Source organism: Bombina bombina, chromosome 4, assembly GCF_027579735.1.
Source record: "Bombina bombina isolate aBomBom1 chromosome 4, aBomBom1.pri, whole genome shotgun sequence".
NCBI classification, from domain to species: domain Eukaryota; kingdom Metazoa; phylum Chordata; class Amphibia; order Anura; family Bombinatoridae; genus Bombina; species Bombina bombina.
In genome coordinates, this window is record NC_069502.1 from 932,988,064 (window position 1) to 933,003,119 (window position 15,056).

Genomic DNA, 15,056 nt, shown 5'->3' on the forward strand with positions numbered 1-15,056 from the left:
GGTCTATCCCACTCCTTACTGATAATTTCTGTAAGTCTTTTTGGTATAGGAAAAACGTCAGTACACACCGGTACCGCATAGTATCTATCCAACCTACACAATTTCTCTGGAATTGCCACCGTGTCGCAATCATTCAGAGCCGCTAATACCTCCCCTAGTAACACACGGAGGTTCTCAAGCTTAAATTTAAAATTTGAAATTTCTGAATCCGGTCTCCCCGAATCAGAACCGTCACCGACAGAATGAAGCTCACGTCCTCATGTTCTGCAAGTTGTGACGCAGTATCAGACATGGCTCTCGTGTCATCAGCGCGCTCTGTCCTTAACCCAGAGCTATCGCGTTTGCCCCTTAATTCGGGCATATTATATAATACTTCTTTCATAACATTAGCCATATCATGTAAAGTGATTTGTAAGGGCCTAGATGTACTAGGTGTCTCAATCCTACGCATCTCCCGAGCGGGAGACGCAGGTACTGACACGTGAGGAGAGTTAGGCGGCATAACTTCCCCCTCGTTGTCTGGTGATAGCTTCTTTATCGGTACAGATTGACTTTTATTCAAAGCAATATCAATACAATTGGTACACATCGTTCTATTGGGCTCCACATTGGCTTTTGAACATGATGAACAAACAGTTTCCTCTGAATCAGACATGTTTAAAACAGACTTAGCAATGAAACTAACAAGCTTGGAAATCACTTTCAATAAGTTTTACAAGCAATATAAAAAAAAACCGCTGCAGCGCTTCAAAAATACAGATATAATTAAACAATTCTTAACAAGAAGTGTACTATTAGCAGAAGATTGCACCCATTAGCAAAAGGATGATTAACCCCTCAATACCCAAAACGTATAAAACAGATATCAATTAAGATTTAACGCTTTTAATCACAGTCAGCACACTGTCACAGATCTGCTGTGACTGATTACCTCCCTCACAAATGAAATTTGCAGACCCCTGAGCTCTCTAGAGACGTCCTGGATCAAGGAGGAAGAAGCAGAAAGACTGTGCAATAATTTTAACTGCGCAACAAGGCGCTAAAACAAGGGCCCTCCCACTCCAATCACAACAGCGGGAGCCCTGATATAACTGTTTCCATGCAGAAAAATATGTTAGCCATGTGGAAAAAATCATGCCCAAAGCGATTTATCACCAAAGTACCTCACAAAAAATGAATAACATGCCAGTAAACGTTTTATTAAAAAACAACATTTTTCAATGTCATGCAAAGCTATCACTAAGCCTGCTACCAGTCGCTACCACTGCAGAGAAGGCTTAAGTATTATTTCAGTGTTAACAGTATTTTCTCAGTCAAATTCTAGTCCCTAGAATATAACTCGACTGCGCATACATTTATCAGCCTGATACCAGTTGCTACTACTGCATTTAAGGCTGTACTTACATCATACGGTAACAGCAGTATTTTCTTAGTCAATTCCATTCCCAGAAAATAAAGTACTGCACATACCTCATTTTCGGAGGACCCCGCATGCTATTCCCAGTTTCGAGAACAGCCAGTGGATCTTAGTTACGCCTGCTAAGATCATAGATAAAAAATGCAGGCAGTTTCTTCTTCCAAATACTGCCTGAGATAGAAAAACAGCACACTCTGGTGCCATTTAAAATAACAAACTTTTGATTGAAGAATAGTTAAGTAAAAACTCCAGCTCCTCTCGCGACCTCCTTCTTTGTTGAGGGTTGCAAGAGAATGACTGGATATGACATGTGAGGGGAGGAGCTATATAGCAGCTCTGCTTGAGTGATCCTCTTGCAACTTCCTGTTGGGAAGGAGAATATATCCCATAAGTAATGGATGACCCGTGGACTGAACACACTTAACAAGAGAAAAAATACTTACCGGTCAAGCACCCAATCCACTGTGCTTACCAGCTGTGGAAATGACTACTTCCAGTAGATAGCCCATCCAGTGCTGAGCACTTTAAAACAGATGATTTAAGTAAGGAGTATCTTGACAACCCAACAGGAGGAAGCTAAGAGACCAGTCCCCACCACACCTGTGGCAGGCCTGTGACTAATTCCTTCACCGGAATTGTGTCACTGCCTTATATTTCAATCTTCCCTCTGTCTCTCTCAGTAGTGGCTCTCTGTGGGGAAAAATGGGCTTCAAATCAGTCTGTGGACCCCTCTCAACAAATAATCTGGAGCACCTCAATTCTTCACCTACCTCCTGGTAGGCCTCACAACGCTAGTGGTGAGGTTATAAGAAGGTGCAATGTACAGCCTTTATTTCATTTAGGAAGAAGTGTTTGTGTTATCAGGAGGTGTAATATTTAGTGTTATTCTTTATATAGGTACAATGTTGGGAGAGGGGTGGGATACTCAGGGTGCAGGGCATACAGGGGAATGGGCTCTGCAAATGCTAAGGGTGGCACTGGTATTAACATTAAGAGCAGTGTTGGCAGCCTTTAAGCCATCCCTTGGCATTTTCACCTTTTTAAGACACACTTCCCATTATTTCTGCTTAGTCATCTTAAAACCCCTAACTTATTCTTATTATATATTAGTTAACATTATTATCATAATCCAAACTATGTCTCTCAAACTTTTCCAGGTTCAAGTTGGTAATCTCTTTCCACGCTATACTCACTGTATCCTGTATTATGTCACCAAGATCAGGGTGATTAACAAAACAATTCTCCTTTTGTATTACAGCCAAGTCATGTCTAACAGTATTTCAACGTTACTATTTGAATGTAATAATTATATGCATTTAGTGCTTAGAATTCCATTCATTAATAAACAAGAAAGAGAGACATGTATTTATCTGCAAATGGTTCAGGATCATGTCCAAGATTAAATACAGTATTTCTCTGTGATCTTTTGTCCCACCATAATAAATGTTTATTGAGACTCCTTCAATTTTCAAGGTCAATTAAAAAATAATTTACTGAGCCACATAACAAAAGCAGGTCTCTCTGGTGCCTATGAAAAAATGTGCAGAAGGGCTTTAGGTGATCTAGGCCAATGTCCACTCGATATTCTCCTCCAAATTGTCCACTCCCTAGTGTCTAGTGGATGAGCAGAAAGCTTGTCCAGAACCCTCTTGGCCAGAGGCATGTTTAACCATAAGTCCCAGAAAACAACCACTTTACAAGCCTAAAAGGAAGCATAACCCAAACCAAGGCTGCCCCAAAAAATCCTCTGGTAGACATCCAAAGCCTGACTATATGTTTTTTTAAGAAACAGAGTGACACTGAAATGCAGATACATTTGACTTTAAAAAAAGACTACCACTACTATTTTAATATATAAAGATCTTTTATTTGTATATCATTTGTTTTAATAGGACTTTCCTAGATTTCATTATACTGCTTTTACCTCTGGGTTTTATGTAAAATATACAATCTTTGTACAAAACATTCATTGGAAGATTATGATAAATAACAAAGAGATAAAAGTTAACAATTTTATGCACTATGCAATATCTGTGCGTTAACAATGTTGTTTTAACCTGGGCTTAAGCAGCTGCTAAATGATTATTATACACCTTAATCAAATTGTTTCACAGAGCGTACTTAAACAGACTTTTTTACTGCACATATAGGGCCAGATTACAAGTGGAGCACTATTTAACGCACCAGTGCGAGCGTTAATTGAGCTAGAAGTAAACTTTTTACACTCGTGTTATGAATTTAAAGTAAAAAGTTTTCCCTCTCCTACTACCCCGACAAACGTAAAAAAGCTGAATTTAGAATATTGCGTGCGTGTTCACGTATTCCCCTATAGAAGTCAATGCATCCCTTTTATAAAATCATATCCGGAATGTTAGTGCTATTTTAGATGGAGTTCAATTCATCAGTTGTAATGATGATGTGCCGCCCACTTCAAAAGTCAATTATTTTGTGAGCTAACGTTTTTGAATTGTTCTACAATCAGCACTCTAGCTACATCTACTTGACTGCAAAGGCCTCCTATTCCCTTACATATATATATATATATATATACAAATGTATTTATGTGTTTATATGTGTATATGTCTGTAAATACATATATACACATATAAATACATATGTACACACATATAAACATATACATACATACTGTATATATCTTTAGACATATATATGTATACAAATGTATTTATGTGTTTATATGTGTATATGTCTGTAAATACATAAATACATATGTACACACATATAAACATATACATACATATATATCTTTAGACATGTATATGTATGTATCTTAATATTAAAGCCCTTTGCCTGTCTTTTTTTCTCCTAACACCTGAGACCTCATATCTTTGAGCCCTTATAACTTTTTTGTACAATATTTTTTTTGAATAATTTATTGTAGGTGGTGTTATTATGAGGGTAAGTGTATTTTGTAATGTATTTTTGATCTGTTTTGTGACACTTTTCTGTTTTGCGAAACAATTAACCAGAACTCTTAGGACGTGGTAATCATTCTAGCGTAAATCGCAATTACGCTTAAGCATTCGCATTTACTTTTAACTAGTAATAGCAGCGGTAAACCCGACGAGTGCAAACACCCACAATAAATCCCTTATCCCTCACACGTAACTGTTAGCTTTCTATTAGTAATCGGGCCCATATTGTTTACTGTATTAAATAATGTTCTGGGGTTGTTTAACCAAAGCATTACTATTTTGCTTTTACACCCCTTTAAGTAAACATAATATTCATGTTTATCAGATCAAATAGGTCTTTATTCTGACATGGGTAAACTATGCATAAATTTACAGTAATAGCCTTTATTGCTTGTCAGAATTATCTATTGCACATCATATTGGATTTTGCAAACATAATAAATACTTTGCTACAGTACTGTCATTACAAGATATATTACATGTAGATTATATTTATAGTTTATAAAAGATACCTGAATGTATACAAGCTAAGAATTAATTGGAGGTAAAAGTGAAATCAAACAATATTAACATTTATCACATTGTTTAAAGTGTATGTCTCTGAATCGATTCTTGTGCTTTTAGAGACTTCAAAATATCACCATGATAGACTTCATTTAACATTATCATTTGTAGGTTAGTTGCAGTTTGTCAAAAAAATGCATATTCACACTTTTTTGCCAACTTGATCTTAGAGTTGTGCTCTGCTTTTAGACAGTAAAAAAAACCCCCAAAAAACCCAGCACAAATTATTCAGAAATCTCTGTAAACCAAAAAGCCTTTCAAGCCTGCACAAATCACTCTAGTGCCTGGGTAGCTAACCTGAGTGTGTCTCTTTGTAAGTATGGGATACAACAATACCATTTACACCTTCAAGACTGTGTACCTGGGAAGTTAATTATCCCGAAGACTATTTTACTCATCACATAAAAAAGTATGTGAATTCCTTTGTATATAAGTTAACAATTTGCTTTCAGTAATTCAATGATCATTGCTTATAGTGGTCTCAGAGATGCAAGCAGGGCTTCCAGATCTTTCTGAGCTTCTTTATCCTTTAAAAGAGAAGAAAAAAAAAGTTAAAGGGACAATAATGTAAAAAATAAACTTTAATGGTTTAGATAGAGCAAGCAATTTTAAACAACTTTCCATTTTATTTATATTATCAAATTTGTTTTGTTCTCTTTGTATCCTTTCTTGAAAGTAAATCTACATAGTCTTTTACTATCTCAAAAACGTGTAAGCACCTATATTGCAGTAGTATTTTCAACACTGTATAATAGTGCTACAAACAATATTGCATAACACTGCTGCCATACAGCAGAAAAGATGTGCACGCTCCTGAGCTCCTATGAGACTATATAAGTATACTCTTCAGCAAAGGATAACAAGAGAACAAAGCAAATCTGTTAATAGAAGCAAATAGGAAAGTTGCTTAAAATTGCATGATCTATCTGAATCATGAAAGTTTATAGACAATTTAAAGAGAAATATAACTGAAAATTAAACTTGCATGATGCAGACAAAATAGACTTTCCTAATTACTTTTAATAACACATTTTGATCTTTATCAATAGCACATGAAACAATCCTATATTATAAAAGGCCAAGTGTATTTGTCTGAAGCCGTCATGCGCAGTAGAGACAAACACACTTGGCCTTAGATTGACCTCCTCGCATGCGCACCTCCGTGCAGCAGCGCACAGCTGAGAAGACACTTCGCACGCGCACCCACACACTTGGCCTCAGCGCACAACTGGCAGGACCTCGCACGCGCACCCACACACTTGGCCGGCACGCGCACCTAGCGCACATTACACCTCGCACGCACACCCACACACTTGGCCTCAGCGCGAGACAGCTGACTCCAGACCGGCGCGAGTAGTAATAATTCAATACACATTTTGGCCCGTGTACACAGGCTTTAACACTAGTTTAAAATAAATGGTCTATACTGTTGTAGAAACTTCCTAAATGTCTTCTCCCATAGTAAATTACCTTTGCTTCATTTTCTATAGATGTATAGATCAGTTAGAGGAGAAAGTAGACAAATAGAACATAAGAAATATAACTTTTTAGCTGGCATGTTATCAGGTACAATTCCAAAGAAATGATCCCTTGATGGGCTTTATATGTTGTCACTCATCATGAAGATTTATCATTAAAATTAAATATAACATTTAAATATAAAAACAAAACTAGACTGACGCGTATGCAACCCCCTTGCTGCTCTAAAGCTGACAGTATAGCCATTCTCCTAACAACCTAACATCATCACGTTAATCAAGAATGGCCCCTTTGATGAGACAATAAACTGAGCATTAAAAGGACACTAAACAAAACAATTTCTTTCATGATTCAGATAGACAATACAATTTTAAAGAACATTATAATTTACTTCTAGTATCTCATTTGCTTCACTCTTTAGATATCCTTTGTTGAAGAAATAGCAATACACATGGGTGAGCCAATCATGAGGCATCTATGTGCAGCCACCAATCAGCAGCTACTGAGCCTATCTAGATATGCTTTTCAGCAAATTATATCATGAGAATAAAGCAAATTAGATAATAGAAGTAAATTAGAAAGTTGTTTAAAATTCTCTTCCTCTGCTCTTTCTAACTCATGAAAGAAAAAAATTGAGTTTCATGTCCCTTTAATAATACAAGAATTGTGAAACTTAAAGAGACAGTTAAGTCATAATTAGACAATAATTTAGACAGAGCATACAGTTTACTTCTATTATTTAATTTGCTTCCTTCTCTTGTTATCCTTTGCTGAAAGGTTTATCTAGGAAAGCTCAGGAGCAGCAAAGTAGCCTAGGTTCTAGCTGCTGATTGGTGGCTGCATATATATACTGATTGTCATTGGCTCACCCATGTGTTCAGTTAGAAACCAGTAATGCATTGCTACTCCTTCAACAAAGCATACCAAGAGAATGAAGCAAATTTGATAATAGAAGTATAATGGAAAGTTGTTTAAAATTGTATGTTCTACCTAAATCCTTAAAGAAAATTTCTGGGTTTCTTGTCCCTTTAAATAAAAGAGGAGTGTTACAATATGAGTAATTGATTGCTAAATATAATCAAACTGTATATATTGTATTAGAATACATGTGATATAAAGTGTATTAACTTTTTTTTATAGTAAGCTGACCAGTCCACCTGCTTATGCTAAACTATGTACAAAGATAAAGCCATACATATCTTAGTAAAAAAATTGATCAGTTTTTAAAGTGATGGTAAACTCTCCCCTTTTTAAAATCAGATCTGGAATGTAAGCGCTATTTTAGATGGAGTTTAATTAATTAGCTGTAATGAAGATGCGCTATAACTTAGTTATTAATATAAATATGAAATTCAAATGCCCCACGTTACACCACCCACTTCAAAAGTCAATTTTCCTGTCAGCTAAATGATTGAATTACTCTCCAATTAATACTCTAGCTACAACAAAAGTGCCATATGGGGAGAGCGCTGATTGGACAACAATTCAATCTGTTAGCTCACAGAAAATTTTACTTTTGAAGTGGGCTGAGGAGCATGCAGTATTTGAATTTCATATCTATATTAAAAAGCATGTTATACTGCATCTTCATTACAGCTAATGAATTAAACTTCATCTAAAATAGCGCTTACATTCCAGATCTGATTTTAAAAAGGGGAGAGTTTACCATCACTTTAACCTTCCCAGCCAAAACAATAGCAAAACTATTATTAAAAATCTAATTGTGATAAATACTACTAAGGGGCGCTAGGGAGATTTGACTTCTAAACCACAATACAGCTAAATATTTGTTAGGCAACAATATAACAAAATGTAAGAAAAGATGTAAATATAAAAGTTCACAAAAAAGTAATGACATGGTGACCCTCCACTGTCGGAATAATATAAAGTTCAAGATAGAACCATTCAGTAGCTTTTGCAACCGTGTAAGCTGCTACTCTTCTTCTCAGAGCCAAATCATTTTGCTAACACAAAATCACACAAGGTGCCTCATGTGTATATCAGTCAGTTTATAAAGGACCATAAAGATAAAATATGCAGGGTAATCACATACTCCTGCAGCACCCAAGTGTGCTTATTAGCAGCGTGTTGGAGCTCAACAGTGTACCAGATCACTAGATCCGGGTTTCACAGGGTGATCCAATCTTCCAGCACTAAATATCGCTTTCTTGAAAACTATATTTGCGCTCCACTGAGTAATACCAGTGCACGCTAATGCAAGCTCGCATTCACATTGCTGGGAAGCATTGCGCTCAGGAGAGCTTGCTTCCATAGGCTAAAACGGGAGCCTTGTTCTGATGCCGTCAAACACAGCACACAACCAAAGAACAGCAAAGGGGGTAAGTCGTGCAGTGATGGCAGCTAACTGTAAATATATATATACTTGTAATGGCTGTGTATTTATTGCGGGCCTGCAAATGGGCAAATATGACCATTTGCGCGTGCGCACTATAAATTAACAATCCACTTGTAATCTAGCCTTTAAAGGGAACTAATTTCAAAACCTAAATATAAAAGGAATTAAATATCTATTACACCCAATTTTAAAACGCATACAGCAGACAACTATAAATTCCATGTTTTGAGAGAAAGATGTTACTATCCTTATGAAAAAAAATATATAGTTAAGAACAAAACAAGATCATCTTCTCTGAGCTTTGAGCTGGCTCAAAACCACCTCCAAATTAAACATTATGACTCAGCACTAACTTTCCCTTGCAAAAACTACGTCAATTAAACAACTAATCAATGAACTGAGATAAGATACTTAATTCCAAAAGGTTTCAAATTAGACTGAACAACAGCAACAACATCCAGAGCTGAATTTTGAGTTTTCTGAATTGTACTGTCTCAGCTCTCCTATCCATAAAGTCCTTCATAACAATAAGGTACACCAGGATAGGACAGAAATTGCTATATCTATCCCCTATGGAACCTCTTCTATATTTCTGTAGAAAACTCTGAAAAGCAGGGGCTCCATTTCCTTGTACCCCTCCTCTTGCTGGCATTAATTAACAAATGGCCAAGGACTGATTTGGAAAAAATAATTACTACTAGAAAAAGATGAGGAAAGGATGGGTCTCCATTTGAATCCACAAGTGTGAAGAAATGTAATCAGTCTATTTCCTAGAAGCTACAAAGAGTCAGTTAAGGACCAAGGACGTGCCTGACACACCCTCGGGTAATCTGAGATTGCTTCCAGCTGCTCAAACAGTATTGCAGCGATACCTCGATGTTGAGGCATCCTGCAATACTGTTCCTGACTGCCAGGCTCCGTTTTGATTGCTCCCACGGAGTGATCACTTCCGGTATCACTCCACATGGAGCTCAGCAGCCAGGCAGAGCATCGGAAGCCATTAGGCAGGCTCTGTAAGCAATAGCCCCATATAGCCCCCCTCCCCCATGTGGTTTCAAATATGGTGGTGCCCAGTGCATCATGGGGCTTCTGGGGGTGTCCCTAGCCTGCCTCATCATAGGGGCAGTCTAGGGTCATCCAATCTGAGCTTGCCACAATAATAAAAAAAAAATGATAATAAAATATTCCATTTGTCTGATCATGTCAATATTAGTAAATATTGAGTCTGACCAGTGTGGATCTCCCTCCCTCTCCTCACTTGCGTTTTTGTGGAAGAGAGAGATATTTGTGAGACCCAAAAGCGCTTTTTAGAGCCATTAACCCCTAGCTTGCCAGTGATCACTAGAAATCACTGGCAGTAGCACAGCAGCACTTTTTTTTTGCTCTCTGTGTATTTTTTTAGGGGTTCATTTTTTTTAGTAATTTTTTTTGAGACCCAAAGGCTCTTTTCAGAGCGATTTAGTTAATTTAGTTAATTTAAATTTAGTGTTGCTTTTTTTCTCTCTCTGTCACAGATAAAAATAAATCATATCACAGAGAACATATAGTGCTGAGGAGGCATATGCCATCCTTGCGTCAGAGTCAGACGCCTCTATGTCTGACTCAGACCCAAATTTTGACCCTGCCATGTGCTCAGATACATCATTAGATACAGTCTCAACTGATAGTGATGTATCTGTGGCTGCTAGCCCTCCTGCCAGAAAGAGACGTGTTGCTCCAGCTGCCATTGCTGCTGAAGAGTGGGTAACGTCTCATAACCAGAGGCTAGATATCCCACCCTTCACTGCAAATTCTGGCATCAATGTAGATGTGGCAGGATTTAGCCCCCAACAGTTTATAGAGGTGTTTCTGGGCGATGATGTATTGGGGAACAGTGCTGCAAAACCTCACACTTTTTTGGCAAAACAGCAATGGGCCCCATCAATGTGCCAGAATTTAAAAAATTCTGGGCATTGATTATGCTGATGGGCATCATAAAGAAACCCTCTTTCATGAATACCACATGATTGAGATGCTAAGGGGTTCATTTTCTGTAGTTGTGTGCTAAAAACATTTGTTTGTTTTTTTTCAAGAAGAACTGTGTTGCTGTGTTTATGGTTTTTCATTTGATCAACCAGCCCCCCTCATAAATGGCTTGTAAGATGCCCAAGAAAAAAACTTAATTGTCTAAATAGTAATTTTATTACCCCAACCTTTTAGACGGGGCATGATGGAACACAAAGCCTCAATCCAGGAACTACACTGGGGTCATTGATAGGACAGCCCTGTAAATTAGTGCTTTTATAACAAATAATGTTTCAGAAACATAAAGAATGGAATATATATGGTGTTTGGTATCAAAATACTCCTCACAATATCACTAAGAGGTTGCCTTTCTGTGTATATAAAATAGATGTACCTAGCAGAAATTATAATGTGTTCTATAATTTCAGGCAAAGACTTAGGACTTTTTTTTGGTCCCTCACCAACAGAGTGAGGGACCATCTTTTCCTGCCAACCTCCCTGGCACAGATGCCAAGACTAGTAAAGTATAAGGGTTTCTGTTATTTCTCCTTTTTATTTTTAAACTGTTTGCTTGTGTTTAATTTTACTTGTTGACATCTTTTTTTTGTATTCAACTGTTTTTCATTGCATTTTCAAACAGGTGTACAGCAGTTATGGTTGTACATATATTTTTCAAAAGAACAACAATGACATCCCGGACATGCAACAAGTGTTTACATTGAAGGATATCCACATACGATATAGCAGAAGTCAGCACAGAGAACTGAATGTCCATGGTGTAGGAGAATAATTTGCTACAATGCTATTGAAAGAGCTGTATCCATAGGAGAGATGTTACTTATCACCATTACATTTAACATTTGTCTAGACATCTCATTAAGTTTTATTCTATGACATAGAGTAAACAGTGCTATGTTTCAGATATAAGGGTTTTTTGGCATGGAAGGAGCCTTTAAGCAGTTTATAAATTATGGAAATATGAGATCTGACCATTGAAGGGGTTGTGCACAAGTTTTCAAAGGGGTTAAGGGGTTTGTTAAGGTCTTCTTTAAAGGGGCTATTGACTATGGCATGTCTTGCTTGTAGTTAGGGGAACCAGAGATGGAATGGAGGGGCTAGCAGCTGGGAGAATTCCAGTTGTGTGGGAATTTGGCCTTTATTTAATACCAGATTTACTGGGACTTTTGGAGGGTGAGTTTCTGTTGACATCTTTTATTAGTAATAAACTGTGCATAATTTTTTTGGCATAATAAATATTCAATTATTAAGTTTCTGACATTGTCTAATATTTGAACTATGTTACTGAAAGAGATTGGTATTATTAGTATTGTGATTTTAGGTTATTGTTTTGCTAAATTGTATTCTGAGAGTTAATGTGTAAGTCTGGGTTTTTGCTTAGGATTTCCCCTTTAATAAATGGTGGCAGCTTATTTAGTTTGGGTGACAGTAAAGGGGAGTTTTGGGCATTTTATCTAAGTCGAGTACAGACTAGAGAGTGTTGTTAACCCTTGCACCCGCTGACTTGTGGCAGTAGAAAGGATCGGTTAACAATTTCTGTGCCAAACAACTGACTGGTGCAGGGTTGGTTAAGCTTGGTCGTCACACCCTCCATCCGCTCCTACTGGAGCAGTAGCCCAATTTTCTCCCAGAGTATGTCGAGAAAGAGGTATGAAATGATTCTACATTTCAGCGACAACAGCCTGTGCCCCCCTAGGAAGCATCCCCAGTTTTACAGGCTGTATAAAATCTGCCCCCTGATTACCCACTTTACTGCCAGGTTTGAAGAAGCTTATACACCTGGAAGGAATATATGCATGGATGAAACCCTGATGAAGTATAAGGGAAGGCTGGGATTCAAGCTTCCTTCCTAGCGCTCCAGGTATGGGGTAAAGGTGTATAAGCTCTATGAGAGTGAGACTGGGTATAGTCAGACCTTCCAGGTGTACAAGGGAAAGGATATCCACCTTGACCCTCCAGGCTGCCCAGAACATATGGGAACCACTGGCAAGATTGTCTGGGACCTGATTTTACCCCTGATGAACAAAGGGTACCACTTGTATGAAGACAATTTTTATACAAGTGTCCTTTTGTTCAAGCTACTGTATTGTTTTGATACAGTTGTTTCAATATTGAGGTGTTTTTTTCAGTAACACATAACAGGAACTGAGAATCCATGCCTAAAGTACGTGTGTGAAAAATAACACAAAAAAATGACTACCCAAATGTTTAACAAAGACTGGTGATTGAATTAGTTCATGGAAAGCGTTAAAATACCAGCATTTCAAATACCCTAGGGTGTCTACTTTTCAAAAATATATGGTTTGATGAGGGTAAATTACATTGGCTGGCTTCAGAAATGTCCCAAATAAGACATGGGTGCATGGGATGTGAAAATTCCAAGTTGGAAAACTGGAATGCGCCCCCTAAAAATAAGACCTTTTAGCCCCCAGAGAACCCTACACACCTATACATGGGTGGTATCACTTTACTCAGGAGATGTTGCTGAACACATAATGGGGTGTTATTTGGCAGCAACCCTTAATGTTCTCAGTAAATTTATTCTTAAATTGCAATTTTGTAAAAATATCACCACTTTTTTTTTCTTAAAAATTTGGCATAGATTGGTGGTAAAATGGTGAAAATGAAAAGAGTCAAAAAACCTAAAGTTTAATACCTTAGGTTGTCTTCTTTTAAAAAATATATACATGTGAAGGGTTATTCAGGGATTTCTAACAGATATCAGTGTTAAAATGTAACTATCGCTAATTTTGAAAAACAAATTGTTAGGAAATTGTAAAGTGCTACTTGTACTTATTGCCCTATAACTTGCAAAAAAAGCAAAGAACATGTAAACATTGGGTATTTCTAAACTCAGGACAACATTTAGAAACTATTTAGCATGGGTGATTTTTGGTGGTTGTAGATGTGTAACAGATTTTGGGGGTCAAAGTTAGAAAAAGTGTGTTTTTTTCCATTTTTTTCATCATATTTTATAATTTTTTTTATAGTAAATTATAAGATATGATGAAAATAATGGTATCTTTAGAAAGTCCTTTTAATGGCGAGAAAATTGTATATAATATGTGTGGGTACAGTAAATGAGTATGAGGAAAATTACAGCTAAACACAAACACCGCAGAAATTTTAAAATAGCCCTGGTCCCAAACGGTAAGAAAATGAAAAAGTGCCGTGGACACTGTGGTACCTAATGTAAATTTTTGAAGGGATGCTTTTTCAGAGCCTGAATGAACACAAAAAAAATCACCAAGAGGAATTAGATGTTTAAAAAAACAAATAATTCTTTACACAGCTTGAAAATTTTAGATAACTGTTAAGCAACATCTTCTATTGAAACAAAACTGACAAGTGAAATCTACACTTTCAAGTAGCTAATGGTCAAACCATGCAAACAGTTTTTAGTTTTTTTAGAAAATTGGGAAGCACAAGCAATACTTATTTAACCATTTAGCAAAAATGGCTCAGGCACATGCTGAGCCTTGACAGTTATCACCTTGCAACAGGGTAGAAAGCATTTTATCAGATACAACCTTGCTTTTCAAAATTAAGAATTCAATAACTGCTCAATAATGAAAATATTTCTGACTAGAAAATACTTCGAATTGATTTAAAGGGATAGTAAACCCAAATTTTTATCTTTCATGATTTAGATAGCACATGCAAATTTCAACAACTTTCTAATTTACTTCTATTAACAATTTTTCTTTGTTTTATTGGTATCTTTGTTTGAAAAAGCAATAATGTATGCTTAGGAGTCGGCCCATTTTTGGTTCAGCAACCTGGTTAGCGCTTTCTGATTGGTGGCTACAATGGCTGCACTAATCAGCAAGCGCTACCCAGGTTCTGAACCAAAAATGGGTCGGCTCCTAAGCTTCAATTCCTGTTTTTCAAATAGAGATACCAAAAGAACAAAGAAAAATTGATAATAGGAGTAAAATAGAAAGTTGCTTAAAACTGCACGCTATCTGAATCATTAAAGAAAAAAACAGAATTTATGCTTACCTGATAAATTACTTTCTCCAACGGTGTGTCCGGTCCACGGCGTCAACCTTACTTGTGGGATATTCTCTTCCCCAACAGGAAATGGCAAAGAGCCCAGCAAAGCTGGTCACATGATCCCCCCTAGGCTCCGCCTTCCCCAGTCATTCGACCGACGTAAAGGAGGAATATGCATAGGAGAAATCATATGATACCGTGGTGACTGTAGTTAGAGAAAATAAATCATCAGACCTGATTAAAAACCAGGGCGGGCCGTGGACCGGACACACCGTTGGAGAAAGTA

At 37.1% G+C, this 15,056-nt stretch overlaps 1 protein-coding gene across 1 annotated transcript in view; it reads right to left on the reverse strand.

Annotated features, from left to right (window-relative positions):
- Positions 1-3,262: 3,262 nt before the first annotated feature.
- RMDN2 (regulator of microtubule dynamics 2) overlaps positions 3,263-15,056 on the reverse strand; it is a 390,609-nt gene continuing 378,815 nt past the window's right edge. Inside the window, exon 11 of the mRNA XM_053711902.1 lies at positions 3,263-5,444. Within this exon, the coding sequence (XP_053567877.1) occupies positions 5,388-5,444 (57 nt within the window). The 3' untranslated portion in view covers positions 3,263-5,387. The remainder of the gene's footprint in view (positions 5,445-15,056) is intronic.